Source organism: Dermacentor albipictus, chromosome 4, assembly GCF_038994185.2.
Source record: "Dermacentor albipictus isolate Rhodes 1998 colony chromosome 4, USDA_Dalb.pri_finalv2, whole genome shotgun sequence".
Classification (NCBI taxonomy): domain Eukaryota; kingdom Metazoa; phylum Arthropoda; class Arachnida; order Ixodida; family Ixodidae; genus Dermacentor; species Dermacentor albipictus.
In genome coordinates this window covers 27412555-27431823 of record NC_091824.1, presented here as the reverse complement: position 1 = coordinate 27431823, position 19269 = coordinate 27412555, and the positions used below count along the sequence as shown (strand labels likewise).

The 19269-nt window shown below is 46.8% G+C and overlaps 1 protein-coding gene and 1 pseudogene across 1 annotated transcript in view; both read left to right on the top strand.

Moving 5' to 3' along the window:
• The window catches only part of LOC135905277 (uncharacterized), a 60852-nt gene that overhangs the window by 166 nt on the left and 41417 nt on the right, over positions 1 to 19269 (top strand). The window contains exons 2-3 of the mRNA XM_070538035.1: positions 13160 to 13320; positions 14600 to 14722. Coding sequence (XP_070394136.1) covers positions 14623 to 14722 — 100 coding nt within the window. The 5' untranslated portion in view covers positions 13160 to 13320; positions 14600 to 14622. The remainder of the gene's footprint in view (positions 1 to 13159; positions 13321 to 14599; positions 14723 to 19269) is intronic.
• LOC139059444 (uncharacterized) lies at positions 251 to 9699 on the top strand (annotated as a pseudogene).

The window sequence follows — 19269 nt, the reverse complement described above, 5'->3', positions numbered from 1 at the left end:
ATGTTAAGTGATGGAAAGGAGAAAAATAAGTTGAACAGTATTACTAAATTACGCCTATATAATGCCAAAAAAAGGAAAAGCAGTTTTACTGGCAGAAGTGGTGTAGTAAGGTAAAAGAAAAGCAAACGCAAAAATTAAGTACTGATGGTGAAGCCCTCTTAATGTTCCTACACCAAGTAGCGATGATGTCATGGATTTTACCTGCGTAAACACGACACAAAAAAAATTCTTTCTACTATATGGCGTCGTCATGACGCGCAGGTGCTGAAGCTCTGGGGCGAAATGCAAGAGACCGAAGTGTGGCCTTTATTTTCTCTTCTATTACACAACGTATTAACCTGCAAAACGAAGAAAAACAGTTTCAAAAAAATATTTTGTCATTTAATATTTCGCTCTACTCTCCCTTGGAGAGGAGCAAATAGGAAAGATGGTGCTGGCTTTCCTGCCATGAAAAGAACGTGAAATTTATTTATTTATTTATTTATTTATTTATTTATTTATTTATTTATTTATTTATTTATTTATTTATTCATTCATTCATTCGTGTCACCATCCTTCAGAAGTTTTACAGGAGGAGGCTTGCTCCAAATTATGCATATAACTACTTGCATATTATGGTTTCGTAGATGAAAAAAATAAAAGACGCGCAGAATAAATCACGGAGGTGTTGGTACAAGCAATACATGGTTTCCGATTTCTTTAAGAAACTTGTCCAAAGTTGGCTGTGGTACCACAAATTGAATTTGTTGCGTAATTACCCTTGAGCTAGAACGTGAGTGGCGCTCTGACGCCACTCAGGTCTCGAATTGTTGTACCTGAGATAGTAAGCACATGCCTGTGTGTGTGTCTCTGTGATGTCACTGATTAGTAGCTCTGTATAGGTATATAAGACGGCCACGTAAGTGCCTTGGGTTTTTTCCTTTGTATTGCAAGTGGCAATAAACATGTGTTCTAGCAAGTAGGCTGCTGCGTACTTGAAGACACCATCCTAACCATCAGATTATGCCTCACAGGCGAGGTACAATCTCACGTGCAAAGTATGTCTGACCTCTTGCGGAGGCAAGAATTGTACAGCAAGGGACTCGGAAACCAAGAATAATTTAACATGTGTGCCTGTAGCCAAAGCATTAAAGGCCTTATATTTATCTTAGTAATTATTTTATAATTGACGCACTAGTATTCATAGATTTATCTTACGTGTAGGCCTCTATAAAGCCTTTATTTTAAGTCATTGTCCTAAACTCCCAATTTTACGAAACCAAAACACATGTCCTGGCGCTCTTTGGCCTTAGATGCCCTTGCGCCGATAAACTTCAATCATCATCATCACTTGAAGACACAAAAGTTGCGACCAGGATGGCATTCTCATAGCGGATGATAGCCGAGCCACGGCTGAAGCGCTGGTTGCGGCTCCAGCAGTTTGGGCACAGCAGGCGTCCAGGCTTACTACAACACGGCATCCTTCGGCCGCATCGAGCCGTTCACGGACGAAGGAGACGAAGATTTTGAATCTTATGTGGAACGCTTTGAACACTACACCCGTTCCACCCAGGTCAGCGATGACTTGAAGGTATGCGCTTTTGTGACTGCCATTGGAAAACAGGCCTACCGCACGTCGAAGAAACTGTTGGCCCCAGTGAAGCCTGAAGCCAAAACATATGGCGAATTGATCACGGCTCTCAAAAGGCACTATTCACCGAAGCCCTTGGTGATAACGGAAAGATTCCGGATCAACTGTCGGTCGCACTAAGAAAACGAACCAGTTGCTACGTTTGCATTAGAACTGAAATGGTTGGCGGCTTCCTATGAGTTCGAGCAATTTCTAGATGGCGCTTTGCGGTATCGTTTTGTGGCCGGACTGAGAAACGAAACCGCCCACGCCGAGCTTCTCAAGAACCGTGACGTTCCAGGCTGCTTATGACCTTCCCAAAAGCGAGGAACTCGCTCACACTGAAACAAGGAAGATTCACCCTAAACAACTCAGCGAGGTGAACCTAGTCCAGCAACTCCAACAAAGAAAACCCGAGATGGATGAAACCCGAGGCAGGTTGGGAATCAGCGCATACCGCCGCAATCTGCCCCTTTCGCAAATATCGATGCCGTGCCTGCAAAAAGGTGGCACACCTGGCAAGAGTCTGCAGAACGACGCCACGTTCGGTACATGCCCTTGAAGAGAGCACTGGTTTAGAAGGCTCCGGTGACTCGGACGGTATAAGTGATGAGGACGATATTTTGCTTAGCCATATTTTTTCGTGTAACAGTAATGACGGTAGCAACATTGTGAAAGTTAGGGTGGCAGGTAGCAATGGCAAAATGCAAGTTGACACAGGAGTATCTGTGTCTATCATACCAGAAAAGATGTACCGGCAATACTGGTCTGACTTACCTCTACAAACTTGTAGTTTACGGCTATAAACGTACGAAGGTGTCCCGCTGTCAATTACAGGCAAGTTGCGGTGCGCGTATAGCACAACGGCCAAACCGCGACCTTGCCTTTATGTAGTCCGAACACCGCAAAGTTGTGACACTTTGTTGTTGGGCGGTAATTGGCTAGAGGCTTTGAAGCTGCATTGCATGAACGTGGGTAATATCGGTCTTGCTAAATCAGCCGCAGTCATCGAAAAATTTCCAGAAGTGTTTGAGCCGGCACTAGGACTGATATCTGACACACCGCTGAAACTAGTGCAAAAAGACAGCAGTACACCTGTTTAAGAGCTCTGTCGCCGAATCCGTCTGCTTATCCTGAATGAACATAAGAGGTACATTCTTCCGTTTCTCACTTTCAAGAATAAGAATGTAAGCCGAAACCAAATTACCGGGTGATCGTTTTTAAGTTCTCCGGAGCATTTACAAATCATCTGTTGTCGAATAAATAGTTCTAGTCCTCGAGCTGCATTATTCAGAGAGGCATACATTGGAGCTATTCGCCATCAAACTCGCCGTAATTATGCACGAGTGTTCCACTTGTATTTTTTTAACAGAACGATCTTTTAGGCGTTTATGCACAAAAGTAACTGAAAGAGCCATGCATTTTATCCCACACTTTGCTAAATATTGTCACGAAACTTGTGTCATCCTAGAGATTCGTTTTAAATAGACAGGTCTCGCAAACTCGCCGACTACAATTCGTTAATCAATGTGTGCCGTAAAGTAATGAATTAAGAAATAAATTAGGAAATTTCTGGCAATTGGTTCAATATGTGTTGCGATTGCTCGTGCAAGTAATGTCCGCCTCGGCGAAAAACCCCGCTTAAGGAAAAAAAAATGCACGCAGAAACTTGCCTAAGTATGCGTAAGCATGGTGCCGCTTGATCATCATCATCGTCATCAGCCTGGTTACGCCCACTGCAGGGCAAAGGCCTCTCCCATATTTCTCCAACAACCCCGGTCATGTACTAATTGTGGCCATGCCGTCCCTGCAAATTTCTTAATCTCATCCGCCCACCTAACTTTCTGCCGTCCCCTGCTACGCTTCCCTTCCCTTGGAATCCAGTCCGTAACCCTTAATGACCATCGGTTATCTTCCCTCCTCATTACATGTCCCGCCCATGCCCATTTCTGTTTCTTGATTTCAACTAAGATGTCATTAACTCGCGTTTGTTCCCTCACCCAATCTGCTCTTTTCTTATCCCTTAACGTTACACCTATCATTCTTCTTTCCATAGCTCGTTGCGTCGTCCTCAATTTGAGTAGAACCCTTTTCGTAAGCCTCCAGGTATCTGCCCCGTAGGTGAGTACTGGTAAGACACAGCTATTATACACTTTTCTCTTGAGGGATAATAGCAACCTGCTGTTCATGATCTGAGGATGCCTGCCAAACGCACCCCAGCCCATTCTTATTCTTCTGATTATTTCTGTCTCATGATCCGGATCCGCAGTCACTAGCTGCCCTAAGTAGATGTATTCCCTAACGACTTCCAGTGCCTCGCTGCCTATTGTAAACTGCTGTTCTCTTCCGAGACTGTAAAACATTACTTTAGTTTTCTGCAGATTAATTTTTAGACCCACTCTTCTGCTTTGCCTCTCCAGGTCAGTGAGCATGCATTGCAGTTGGTCCCCTGAGTTACTAAGCAAGGCAATATCATCAGCGAATCGCAAGTTACTAAGGTATTATCCATTAACTTTTATCCCCATTTCTTCCCAATCCAGGTCTCTGAATACCTCCTGTAAACACGCTGTGAATAGCATTGGAGAGATCGTATCTCCCTGCCTGACGCCTTTCTTTATTGGGATTTTGTTGCTTTCTTTATGGAGGACTACGGTGGCTGTGGAGCCGCTATAGATATTTTTCAGTATTTTTACATATGGCTCGTCTACACCCTGATTCCGTAATGCCTCCATGACTGCTGAGGTTTCGACAGAATCAAATACTTTCTCGTAATCAATGAAAGCTATATATAAGGGTTGGTTATATTCCCCACATTTCTCTATCACCTGATTGATAGTGTGAATATGATCTATTGTTGAGTAGCCTTTACGGAATCCTGCCTGGTCCTTTGCTTGACAGAAGTCTAAGGTGTTCCTGATTCTATTTGCGATTACCTTAGTAAATAGTTTGTAGGCAACGGACAGTAAGCTGATCGGTCTGTAATTTTTCAAGTCTTTGGCGTCCCCTTTCTTATGGATTAGGGTTATGTTAGCGTTTTTCCAAGATTCCGGTACGCTCTACGTTAAGAGGCATTGCGTATACAGGGTGGCCAATTTCTCTAGAACAATCTGCCCACCATCCTTCAGTAAATCTGCTGTTACCTGATCCTCCCCAGCTGCCTTCCCCCTTTGCATATCTCCCAAGGCTTTCTTTACATCTTTTGGCGTTACCTGTGGGATTTCGAATTCCACTAGACTATTTTCTCTTTCATTATCGTCGTGGGTGGCACTGGTACTGTATAAATCTCTATAGAACTCCTCAGCCACTTGTACTATCTCATCCATATTAGTAATGATATTGCCGGCTTTGTCTCTTAACGCATACATCTGATTCTTGCCAATTCCTAGTTTCTTCTTCACTGTTTTTAGGCTTCCTCCGTTCCTGACAACATGTTCAATTCTGTCCATATTATACTTCCTTATGTCAGCTGTCTTACGCTTGTTTATTAACTTCGAAAGTTCTGCCAGTTCTATTCTATCTGTAGGGTTAGAGGCTTTCATACATTGGCGTTTCTTGATGAGATCTTTCGTCTCCTGCGATAGTTTACTGGTATCCTGCCTAACGGAGTTACCACCGACTTCCATTGCACACTCCTTAGTGATGTCCACAAGATTGCCGTTCATTGCTTCAACACTAAGGTCCTCTTCCTGAGTTAAAGCCGAATACCTGTTCTGAAGCTGGATCTGGAATTCCTCTATTTTCCCTCTTACCGCTAACTCATTGATCGGCTTCTTATGTACCAGTTTCTTCCGTTCCCTTCTCAGGTCTAGGCTAATTCGAGTTCTTACCATCCTGGGGTCACTGCAGCGCACCTTGCCGAGCACGTCCACATCTTGTATGATGCCAGGGTTAGCGCAGAGTATGAAGTCTATTTCATTTCTAGTCTCGCCGTTCGGGCCCCTCCACGTCCACTTTTGGCTATCCCGCTTGCGGAAGAAGGTATTCATTATCCTCATATTATTCTGTTCCGCAAACTCTACTAATAACTCCCCCCTGATATTCCTAGTGCCTATGCCATATTCCCCCACTGCCTTGTCTCCAGCCTGCTTTTTGCCTACCTTGGCATTAAAGTCACCCATTAGTATAGTGTATTTAGTTTTCACTCTACCCATCGCCGATTCCACGTCTTCATAGAAGCTTTCGACTTCCTGGTCATTATGACTGGATGTAGGGGCCTAGACCTGTACAATCTTCATTTTGTACCTCTTATTAAGTTTCACAACAAGGTTAAAACACGCTGGCGGGCTAGTTGGTTAGAATCCATGGTAGAGTGTACAAGCGCGACTTGGACGAGGACGAAGAAAGAAACAGATACACAGAAGCGCTGTGTCTGTGTATCTGTTTCTTTCTTCGTCCTCGTCCAAGTCGCGCTTGTACACTCTACCATGGATTCACAACAAGACCTGCCACCCTCTCGTTAATGCTATAGAATTCCTGTATGTTAGCAGCTATGTTCTTATTAATCAGGAATCCGACGCCTAGTTCCCTTCTCTCTGCTAAGCCCAGGTAGCACAGGACGTGCCCGCTTTTTAGCACTGTATATGCCTCTTTTGGCCTCCTAACTTCACTGAGCCCTATTATATCCCATTTACTGCCCTCTAGTTCTTCCAATAGCACTGCTAGACTCGCCTCACTAGATAACGTTCTAGCGTTAAACGTTGCCAGGTTCATATTCCAATGGCCGCTTGATCATGTCCACGCAGCCCGGTGTCATTATCAATGTTATGAATCTTGATCCGACCAGTACAAACCTCTATCAACCATTACCTGTCGTTCTCAACCTTATGGTACTACATCCGTCACTTATAAACCCTTATCGGTTATCCACCTTAGTGAACTCGATCCGACCGTGATCAACCTTTATCAGCGGATATCAACCTTGTCGCAGTCGGTCCAACCTTTATCAACTTTTATCTGTCTTTATTAACGTTACCGGACAATGCGACCCTTACCAAATTCCATCGGTCTTTATCAACCTTATCGGACTTCACCCGCCCCTTATCAACCCTTATCTGTGCTTAATAACGTTATCAGAACTGCTCAGACCATCATATGCCCTTATTGCTCTTTACCACCTTGTCTATCCGTGTCGAAGCATTATAAACCGCGATGAGACCCATATAACCCCTCATCACTCCTTATCCTTATCAACTCATTTACTGCTTATCTGCGTGTATTGCGCGACGTATGGCACCTGAGCCCTCAGAGATTGGTTCCATGCCGGTCGGTGAAGGAACGCCCCAACGAAACGCATATCCCGCGACCACCGAAACGCATCGGGGATGTGACGTATTTGGCATTCAATTTTCGAAAAATCAGAATTTGCCTGATGTCCACAATGCTCCAAGTCGCCTCAACATGTGGTCCTAGAGATGGCTTTTACAACATCGCCAAATCGGCGACCTTCACAGAAACTCTTTTCCTTTGACATTTGTTTAGTACCATTGGTACAATCTGTCCATAGGCTTCAGATACATTCACCTTCTGCACACGTGGATGCTTATCCTAGTGGTTAAGACACTCGGCTTGTTAGCGGGAATTTGTAGGGTCGAAACTCATCCCCGTCAAAGTTTTGTACCGAAGCTGTTAGCCTCTAGTTTGTCGGGATTTTTCGTGCCCGTGCGCGGAGTTTTGCTCGCACAATAAGAAACGGCAGCTAGAAGGCGTTGTGCTTGAGTTTCCGTGTGCCATAATTTTGTTTTTAGTATATTAAAAAATTTAAATCCCATGATATCATGTCTGCAGGTTGTACGTAAGTCGAATTCTACAAATTTTCTGACGCATTTTATTAGGAGCAATTCAATTAGTTCAATAGATGTTACGATTCCGGGTTCGAAGACGTGAGATCCTCTTTCCTCGTGAAGGGGTAAGTGAACGTGAGGCTGGGTCCGATATTCAGGACGTTAGGCAAACACGTATATATTTACAAATGTACAAGAATATGCAAAGTAAAACAGAAACATTGATGATGAAGAAGTAGTCGCCCATCACTCCCGCCATCCGTAGCTCCTTTTATGCCTTGCGTGATCATTGTTCAGTCACTTGCCCCAATCCGGTGTCAGGAGGCCAATGACATCAGGTCCCACCAATCCGGAGGTAGGTTGCCCTTTTCGCTGACTCCGATCGTGCTCTGACAACCCGCCGTGGTTGCTCAGTGGCTATGGTGTTGGGCTGCTGAGCACGAGGTCGCGGGATTGAATCCCGGCCACGGCGGCCGCATTTCGATGGGGGTGAAAACACCCGTGTACTTAGATTTAGGTGCACGTTAAAGAACGCCAGGTGGTCGAATTTTCCGGAGTCCTCCACTACGGCGTGGCTCATAATCAGAAAGGGGTTTTGGCACGTAAAACCCCATAATGAAGTAGTAGTCTGACAGGTGATGGTCGGATTTGAATTTTACATTTGTTTAATTAACTACTACATAAATCGTCATACTGTTTCAGCATTATAGACATTATTAGGTTTAGGTAAACACTGCCATAATTTTGTTTTATGTTTAAGCAAAACAAAATATTTTTCTAAGCTGAACCGCGAAGTCGAAAAGGTCTTTTGAAAGTGAAAAACCAATGGCGTTTGGAAGGCGGCTTCGGCGGAGCCCACAAGAAGTGAGAATTATTCGCAGGAAAAACATGCAGTTCCCACGCACTGTGAGAATCAATTTAAGCGAATCTTTTCGTGCTTGATGCTTTGACTGACGATAATTAGCGGTGATGTTGACGGCTAAAGCTTCATTTCTTCAACGTTTAGTCTAACACGAGAGTGGTGAGTTGATGCTAAACGTTACCTTGCGTGCATCACTGCTGTTTCTCGATGTAGTACACAGAACGCACAGGGAGAGATGTTTGCTGGAGGCGTTGTTGTGGACCCTAATTCATAACCTCTGAGAGGGTTGAGCATTGTCATTGCCTCTCACATGACACATCTCACCATGGCAGAAGTATTACAATTGAAGTGGATTATGGGACTGATACGTGCCAAAACCACCATCAAATTTTGAGGCACGCCGTAATAGCGCACTCCGGATTAATTTTGGCGCTTAGAACGACAGAAACCTGAGCTGGTTGGTAAGGATTCATAATGCAAAGACTGGGTAAGGCGTTCAGACACGGACACAGGAGGAGGAAAGTGGACAACATGACCACCGCTAGAAATGAAGCTTAGAACGACAGAAAGCTGAGCTAGTTGGTAAGGATTGTGTCCGTGCCTGCACGCATTACCCCTTCTTTGCATTATGAGCCCTTACCTACTAGCTCAACTTTCTGTCGTTGTAAGCTTCATTTTTTTTTAATGCGAGGGTAAATGCCTCAGGGCATACAGGGGTACAGAATGGGGGTGTATAAGGATGGTTAAATGAATGAAAAAAAGATTTAATGAAGCTTCATTTCTAGCGGCGTTCGTGTTGGCCATTTCTCTCCTCTTGTGTCTGTGTCTGCACGTCTTACCCCTTCTTTGGATTATGATTTTGACACCATGGGGCCATTTAACAAGTCCTTAAATTTACGTGCATGAGCGCTTTCTATTTTGCCCATGTCTACATACGGCTGACGCTGTTGGAATCAAATCCGTGACCTCTAGCAATGCCATAGCCACAAAGCTATCGCGGCGGGCACAGAAGTGCTGATTCGACGGTCGACCGCTTCCGTAGTGTCGCCTGGACCCTACGGTGCGCTTTAATTAATACCTGCACGCTCTCCGTAGTTTGTCCGTCTGACATTTTTGCATGGTGTTTATTTTTCAGAAATAGCAGCAACGTTCTGTACCGTACCTTGAACTTAAGCTTATCCAGTTTGCCCGCAAACGCTGTCGTATAGTAGTAGGGTTTCCTTGCCTTCTCACGTCGCCTTCCCTCTTCTTACTGTATCTTCTCCTTCCTCTTCTCTACAGTTCTACCTACGCCCCCTCGGGACTCGAACGTTAGTGTAAAGGAAAGCGCTGCAGTTTCTGCAATGCTTCTGAGGGCAGTCAAGGGTAATTACAGCTGTCAATTGGATAATGTGAAGAAATCTAGAGAGCTCCGGGGGACATTGTGCACATTCGACATGGTGGTGTGAAAACGAGTTTCTTGCGTCACCTTTCCTCTTTTATTCGCTCCTCTCATGTATACACACGCTCTGAATCCCCCCCACCTCCCGACCCGGTGTGCCGGACAGCAGCAGCCGCAGCAGCAGTAGGAAAGTCGAAGGAAGATGCAAAAAAGCTTCGCTTTAAAAATTAGCGGTACTTACGTAATTAGCGCCAATGTAGTCGAAACTTATGCACATTGCACCAAACATTGCAATAGCTATCTCCGGCATAGGCCCACCTTGCCTCATGGTCAAAATAAGAAGCTGAAAGCAATTGTCACGCTGAAGAAGACAAGGTCGATGTAACTCAACATGATGTTCCCAGGTACGCCCGTAGCTTCGATGTTGAACGCGCAACCCTGCACAACACCTTGGATGTGAAGGTCCAAGCACACCGGGAGTCTCAGCATCTCCGTCTGAGCACCTCGTGCCAAGGACGCGCCATCCTGCGAATGTTGGGACACGACACTTCACCACTTCCACCTCTTTCCATCGACCCTCTACCATGGATAACTATCCCTCGAATTCAAGTCTGACCTACACCCCGGAATATGCACTCCGAACGCAACGCAGGCAGGCGACAGGCGCGAGCGACCCATCTAACTGACCCAGCGCATGACACCTACTATGTTGACGCCGCCTTCTCGCCGACCGCATACAAGAAGGCAGTCATCGGCCCTCAGGGTGACATCACTCGTTGGCATAGCAAAGTACTGTTTCCAACCGACGCCGAGATCCTTGCCATATCGGAAGCCGTTACAATGCCCCCTCACTCCACGCCAACCCTAACCGTTCGCTCAGACAGCCAGGAAGCCATTCGTTCTTTCGCAAACAACCTACTTCCCTGTGATATTGGGGCATCCATCGCGCTAAACATGCAACAACATCCCTCCCTACACGTCCTCTTGGAGTGGGTGCCGGGCCATCAGGGGATACAGGGAAATGAGCGTGCTCATTTCATTCCCTCGCTCGCGAGTCTAAAATACCGAGCGCTCCTATTCCATGGCCTGACACCTATTGCGCCAGAATGCACCGCGCTGAACACCGCAAGCAAAGCCGCGCTAGGCTCCACGAACTGCGCTCGTCTGCATGTACCCTTCCGGCCCCCGATCCCTCCTTCACCCGCCACGACGGTTCCCTAATTCATCAGACTCAAACTCTAACATTGGCGAATGACGCCATGCAACACATTATTGAACAACGCCGCGGCCATCCGGCATGTCCGGTGTGCGGCGGCTATCCCGACGTTCGCCACACGTACTGGACCTGCCCCCATGCACAGTCCTCGCCTTACTATCTCCCCACCTCTTCCCTGAGCCCATCTATTCCTTACTGTTGGGAGAGCTGGACCACTCCGCCTGAACCCCACCGAGCCGCTTTTTGGTCGCTCCTTGTGCAACACGTAAGGCACGTCCAGGGCGCCACCACACCCCCTGCTCCGGGTGCTACTATACATGATCACACGGCACCGAAGCGGCGGACGGCATGGACGAAGAGCCGTTTCAAATAAAGTTTTATTCACTCATTCATTGATTCAGCATGAAATATGATTCGAATGAGATGCGAAATTAATGAACAAGGAACACGAAAAGCAGAGTGAATAGAGAGACGTAATGAGCATTTAATAATTGAGTCATTTGAACTACCATATTCATCGACCCTTTCTTTTCTATTGAGCCATAAGCTTGAAGGAGGATAAGGTATGTTTTCAGCCGAAGGTTTCCTCTCGATTCTCCTTACATGCTACGTTGCTTAGCCCGTCAAGTGGCACTCCTGCATGACATGGTTCGTGCAGAGTGTTTAATCTCTACTTTCGTTAACAAAGGGCCAAAATAAGTATATTTCCTATATATATATATATATATATATATATATATATATATATATATATATATATATATATATATATATATATATATATATATATATATATATATTTATTTATTTATTTATTTATTTATTTATTTATTTATTTATTTATTTATTTTCAATACTGCCCGTCCCCTCAGGGACCATAGCAGGTGGACATACAAAACTGAACTACATGGTAATAAACGTGCACATACAAATTGCGTGTCAATAAACCAAACAAGGAACGTCAAGGAACAAGGTAAGAATACGCAAAAAAACAACAAATATGGATGTCACATTTCTAGGAGACATGCGCAGCAATACAGAGAATACATCATGAAGAGGACAGCAAACGGGAACAAAAATAATAGTAAACACCTTAACGATAATCAGCATGGCTTACAATAATTGCAAAGCATGTTATGTGAATAAAAATGCGTTACTGATTGCTTGATATAACCTAACCGTGATGTGAACTGAGATAATGAGTCTGCAGAAATGACTGAAGGATCGAGGCGATTCCATTCCCTTATCACGAGGGAGAAATAAGAGTACATGAATGTGTCATTATGGCATGAATATACTGTTAAAGCGTGAACATGTTTATGTCTCGATGATCGTGACTGCGAAAAACACAGGTATTTTGTTAGGTCTATCTTATAATAGTTGTGAATCAAGTTAAACAAAAATTTGAGCCGTGCTTGCTTCGCTCTTGTTGAGAGCGTCGCTAAAACCGATATAGCCGCAAGGTTAGTGGGTGAATCTGTGCGCTTATACTTGTTGTGAATAAACCGCAGTGCTTTTTGCTGTACTTTTTCTAGTTTCGTTATGTTAGTTACTGAATGAGGAAACCAAACTGTGTTAGCGTACTCTAAAACCGGTCTAACGAAAGTAGTATTCGCGAGAAGCTTAGTCGACGTTGGTGCGAGGCGGAGACATCTTCGGAGATAAAATAGCTTGCGTAATGCCTTCGAGGTCACGTTGGCAATGTGCGCTTCCCATCTCAGGTCAAAAGTTAGAGTGATGCCTAGGTATTTATGCTGGTGAACTTTCGTTAGCATTGTGCCGTTAATAAAGTACGGAAAGCCGTAAGGTTGTTTTTTTCTTGTTACCGTCATGCAAGCTGATTTAGTTGTGTTTATCGTCATTTGCCATTTTTTTTCACCATTCATTTAGCTGGTCTAGTGAGTTGCTAAGCGAAACATGGTCTTCGTAGGTGTTAATTGTTTGGTAGATGATGCAGTCATCAGCAAACAGTTTGATGTTACAGTCAATATTTTTGGTTATGTCGTTAATGAAAATTAAAAATAACAGTCAACAACACAGCAGATAACACGGCAGACTTGTACGTGTCAAATTACATGTAATTGATTACTTCTACTCAACTTATTTTTTGGTTAGTTTCGAAGTCTTGAACACGTTGCCGCAGGGCCGTTAACTGGTGGTCTATTGCAGTTACACAATGGGTACCAAGAGACGAACAGTGCAGTCGTGCAGTGGACATGAAAACTGGCTGATGATAACGACGCCCATTTCAGCATTAGGGCTTTTATAAAAGTGAACCGCTCTTTCCCTAAACGTCTCGGCCCATCCGCAGAACCAGCGAGACTGTCCAGTACAGCGACGGTCGTAGTAGGGCTGGCTGCGCCAAGAGGAAGGGCAAGCTGAGTGTGGCCGCCTGCTTCGTGTCCTGCGTGGTCGTCGCTATCGTCCTGCTGCTCTCATTTAGGAACAACGACAGTTCGCCTACAGTGTCAGGTACAGCGCTGCGGTTTTAATGCGCAAGCATTTTTTGGAGAGTACCCCAGCCCCGTCACTCGGAAAGTGTAATGCCTTGTATCTGCACAAAAATGCATAATTAGGGAAGTCAAGACATGTAATCGTTATAACAGTAAATTTGTATGATTAGTAGCTTGATAGGCGATGAGGACCCATTTAAACAAAAAAATAAAATAAAAAGAATACCCATAGGGCTATATACGGCTCCATATAAAATACATGGGGAAGCTTATAGTAGGGGTGGGCCAACTGAAATTTAGAGGTTGGCTAACTTGCAATTAAAGGAGGGTCAACTTGAAATTTGGATGTGCGCCAACTCAAATTTGGGCGTGGGGAACTCAAATTTATGTGCCTTGCCGTTCGTTTCCCGAATTCAACATGTCGTCGTCTCCACGTCGCCATTCGTTTCACTTGGAGCTGCCGTCGTGCAGAAAGAGTTAATCGCGTTCTCTGCACTAGAGGGAGTAGTAGTACAGGGCTCGTGCGGAAGGTGCCGGGCAGGTGCAGCATGAGAACGGGACTGTCGCTGCATGACCAATAACTGTATCACGAAGTGCAGCACGAAACGAATAGGCCTTACACTTGCACAGGCATACAAAGAATTCTTCATTTTCAACTCCCTAAACAAACAAATGTGTTGCAAAGTTCTTGAACGATCGCTTCCCGGGTTTTGTTATGTGGTGCTGCGTCTATGTAGCTTCCGCATCCTTCAGCACTGTGGGTGCGTGCACGGAAGTTCTTTCCGTGCTGTTGTACCTTCTATTACAGTTACACTGCGCACTTACACTGTATATTTATCAGTATGCTTGTCATGGGCCTAAAGTGAACCCAAGCGGCGGACGAAGTTGAATCGCGTAAACGTCTTAGTGTCGCCTTCGTCAAAACCGCCGGAGAACGAGAACGAGAACGTGACGCCGCCAAATACGTCGTACGAAATGCGTCGTGTTTCAACTTTTGTAGCTCACGCTACACGTGTACACTATAGACTTCATGAGCAATTGGCATGCTTACCTTTCAAGCATCGCTTAAAACATCGTATTGACACAGTGGCAAATGGCTGGAAAAAACGCAAACATCATAACGAGCGTCCAGACGGGCAATGAGCACGGCAAGTACGCACAAAGCGAGGACGTTGTTAAAGCATTCAATGACATGCGTCGTGCGACCCAATGCTTCGTATTGGTGACAGATTCCCAGAATTTTTTTAATGATTTCCTTGAACTGCAAAAGCTATTCACTCCCTTGACTGCTTCCACAGTCCCGCTGCCAGGATCGGAGAGCATGGTGGCGTGCGTAAACCCGTGCAAGAAGCCGCAACACGTCTGCCACCCGGGCTCCGTCAGGGACGACAAGGGATGCTTCGAGGCGGACTGCGCTTGCTGTGAGTGCGCGCACTGTCGCAGCGGGGCAGTGTTACGCTAATTACAAGAGCATCTGGCATTCCCGTCTTCGACTGTATTTTCTTTTAGAAAGCCCCGATCACTTCTCACGGCTTCTTTTCTTTCTTTTTTTCTCTCTCTCTGCTTATTTCATTTTTCTTCAGAAGTGCAAGATGGTAAGAGATGGGGAGGGCTTCTTTTAGACAAAAAAAAATAAATGAAACATCGAATAGCTGTTGAGTGCTGCCAACAACTGTCGTAGACTTTCCCTTGGTATTTGTGTAAAATAAGATGATTTTGTCCCAACGTCAGAAACAGGGGTCGTAAAGCGTTGTTCAGGGCGCACAGCGGCAGGTCGCCTTTTTAATATCGAGCGCTACTGCGACTTCTTCACGGCACCTTGACAAAAACGCTCATGCCTACAGTCGTTGACCTCTTCTTCATCGGCGTACTGGCGCGGCATTTCCTTCCCTCCGAAAGAAGCATCGTCCTGACTCGCAAATTAATCGGGATAACGGGACAATAGGACAGAGTACAACAGGACAGAGTCACGCACACAAGAAAAAACGAGAACAAAAAGCAAAAGTGAGGTCGACAGGTACGGCTTCATCCGTACCACATGCACCAGTTCGGGTAATTGCTTGCGGCGGCTGGAGCTATTGTCACTGTCGGGAACGACCTCGTAATTCACGTCGCTCAGGCGGTGGATCACTCTGTACGACCAAAAGTACGTCGTAGGAGTTTTTCGGAGAGCCCAGGACGGCGTATGGGTTACCAGACCCATACTTCGTCACTGGGGGTGTAGAAAACGCACCTGTGTTGAAGATCGTGCCGTTTTGCATCTTGGTCTTGCTTAATGCAGATACGTACACGGGCAAGCTGTCTGGCTTCTTCGGAACACTGAGGAAATTCATCAACGTCGGCAGGTAGGTCATCAAACTCGTGCGGCAACATGGCATCCAGGGTTGTCGTGGCTTCACAACCGTGGGCCAAACTGAGCGGTGTCATTCCAGTACTTTTCTGGCGGGCGGTATTGTAGGCGAATGTTACGTAGGGAAAAATCTGATCCCAGTTCTTATGTTCTGCGTCGACGTACGTGCACAGCTTGTCTGCGAGGGTCTTATTAAGATGTTTGGTTAGTCCGTTCGTCTGGGGATGACAAGCGGTGCTTTTCCGGTGGCTTGTACCACTGAGTCTGAGACGCGACTCAAGAAGTTCGGCAGTGAAGGAAGTTCCTCTGTCTGTGATCACTACTTTTTGGGCGCCGTGCCTAAGCACGATGTTTGCAATTCAATTATGAGCTGCTTCGGCTTCTGTGTCCCGCTGTGTAGCTTTCGTCTCCGCGCAGCATGTCAGGTAATCGGTGGCAACAATGATCCATCTGTTGCCGGCTGTAGAAGTTGGAAATGGGCCCAGGAAATCCATTACAACTTGGGCGAACGGCTGGCCTGGTACCTCGACCGAATGTAAGAGACCTGCAGGCTTACCGGGCGATGTTTTGCGTCTCGGACAGCCCGCACGTGTTTGTACGTGACGCTTTACAGCAGCGGGTAGCTTCGGCCAGTAGTACTTCCGTCGGAGTCGGGACAATGTTCTTGTGCAGCCTAGATGACCTGCGGTGGTTTCATCGTGGCATGGTTTTAGTAGTTCTTTTCGAAGGGATGTAGGTACCAGGAGCAGGTACGGGCTGCCACTGGCAGAAAAGTTCTTATATAGAACATCGTTCCGGAGACAAAGTGATGGTAGTCCCGTAGCATAGTGTCACGGAATGTCTTTACTTCGGCCTTCCAAGAAATTAATGAGTGGGAGCAGCTCTGGGTCATGGCGCTGCTCCTGTGAAATAGTGACGGCGTCGACAACGCCCAAATATGCAGCGTCCACGTCATCGTTACCTGCGGACTCGACGGGTGACCGCGAGAGGCAGCCGGCGTCGGTGTGCCGCTTGGCTGACTTGTAAATGATGGTCATGTCTAAACCCCTGAAGCTTTAGAGTCCAGCGGGCCAGACCGTCAGATGGGTCTTTCAAGTTACTCAGCCAACAAAGAGAACGATGGTCGCTGACAACCTTGAATGAATGCTCATGCAAATACGGGCGAAATTTGATGACCGTCCATACCACGGCTTGGCATTCCATCTCCGTAGTTGAGTAGTTTTCCTCCGTACGAGAGAGAGTTCGGCTAGCGTAGGCGATTACTTTTTCCGAGCCGTCTTGCCACTGCACCAGTACGCAGGCGTAGGCGTAGTTGGCTAAATGCTACTTCCTCATCCCCCCCACAGCAAGGGAACATCGTCTCGTGTCAAGCGTGTTAACGGCCATAAATACATGAAAAATTCGCATTAAAGCGTCGGTAATAGGCACACAGCCCCAAGAAGCACCTCACTACCTTGTTGTCGGATGGTGTGGGGAACTTTGCCGCAGCGTCTATTTTGGCTGGATCAGGTTGTACATCCTCGTGACTGATGACGTGGCCGAGGAAGCACAGTTCACTGAAACCAAAATGACATTTCTCGGGCTTTAACGTCAGGCCAGCCGAGCGTATGGCTTCGAGAACAGTGAGTAACCGGCTTAGGTGCTCCTCAAATGTAGCTCAGAACACTATGACGTCGTCTGATAGACCAAGCATGTTTGCCACTTCAGGCCGGAATATACGGTGTCCATTAGACGCTGAAAAGTGGCAGGCACTGAGCACAAACCGAAAGGAAGGACCCTAAATTCGTAAAGGCCATCGGAGGTCATGAAGGCAGTTTTCTCCCGATCTCTCTCATCGACCTCGTTCTGCCAATACCCGCTTCGTAGGTTCATTCATGAAAAATAGCGTGCATGTCGCAGCCTGTCCAGAGAATCGTCGATGCGTGGCAGCGGATAGACGTCTTTCTTCGTGACCTGGTTTAATTTGCGGTAATCGATGCAGAATCGCAAACTGCCGTCTTTTTTTTTTTACTAAGAGCATGGGTGACGCCCAGGGGCTTTTGGAAGGTTGTAATACATCATCCTGGAGCATCTTCTCCAGTTACTTTTGAATCTCTTCACGTTCCTTCAGAGCTACACGGTAGGGATTTTGTCGAATCGGCCGCGTAGTATCATCCGTGATGATACGGTGCTTGGTCAGTGGTGTATGCGTGACCTTCGACACAGTCAAAAAGCAATCTTCGAACTGGTGTATCAGCTCCAATAGGCGCTGCTGCTCGAAAGGCTGCAGAGTGAAGCTGACGTCGACAGAGAAAGGAGTCGAGGGCAGGACGGTTGTTGCTTTTAGAGCGAAACAATCGGTAACTTGGGTGACGCCGTCGGCGTAGGCAATTGCGGTACCCTTCTGGATGGGACGGCGTTCGTTGCTGAAATTCCGTTAGAAGGACTTCCGCATGCCCATGCGTCATCTCGAGTATGCCTCTAGCAATGGAAACGCCTTGCGTGAGAAATAGTGCAACGATTTGCTCCGCGATCACATCCCCGTGGTAGGGCTTCGTGCACGATACAGATACAAGGCGGCAGGATCGCGGCTGAATGGTCACGTCGTCGGCGATTCGCAAACGCTCATGTTGCCCGTCATTTATCGTGTCACTGTATGGGCTGGCAGAAAATGTCAGCATACGTTCCGGAATGTTAATGACTGCTTCGTGATCTCGCAGAAGATCCATCCCCAAGATGAGGTATTTGCAGCAGTCGGGGAATATGACGAAAGTGGCAACGAAGCTGGAATTACCGATGTGGATTCGGACGGTGCATGTGCCCGTTGGAGTCATTAACTGACCCCCGGCACTTCTGATGTGGGGCCATGACCACGGCGTCTTCGCTTTCCTAATTCGGTCAGCCAGCTCTTGCCGCCTAATCTAGAAGTCTGTGCCAGTGTTATCAAGTGCGGTGACGTGATGTCCACCCTCCAGAATGCTGAGATCGGCACGGGCAACGTCGTCGGCGTGAGTATTCGTCATCGTCATATCGTCGTCGTCGGCGTGTGTAGTCGTCGTCGTCAGGTCGTATTGTGGGGAGCATGGGGGGTATTTTTGGCGTCTCGGCGCCGGGCAACGTTCCTCCCGGATGTCGCTGCCATTAGTTTCTCCGGTGCGGACTAGGGGAGCGAACACCCATGCCGACGTCAGTGGTGAAACTAAGACGGTTTGTGGAAGTGTAACGTACAAGGGACGGGGACTGCCAACGAGGACGTGGTGAAGCTGCCTGGCTGGTCGTGAGCTGATGACTGCGCGGAGAGCGACGGTCGTCGTAGTGCACGGAAGCAGCAGGTGAAAGGAGCCGACTCCGGCGTCAGGATAGGGGCAGTTGTGGGCGATGCGGCCTGGTTCGCCGCAGTGGAAGCAGAGTGGTCGACAGTTGGCCACGCGCCACAAGTCCGTACCGCGAACTGGAGGTCGTCTCACAGACTTACGTTGCCACCGCGGCACGGGAGTGGGCCGTGGCTGTAATGGTGCTACAGGAGATGACGGGGAGGATGTCGGACCATGTAGGCGTAGGTCGGCGAATGTGTTTCTGGACATGGGGCTGGTGAGGAGAAGGCTTGCCACAACCCCTGGCGCACGACTTCGGCAAGAA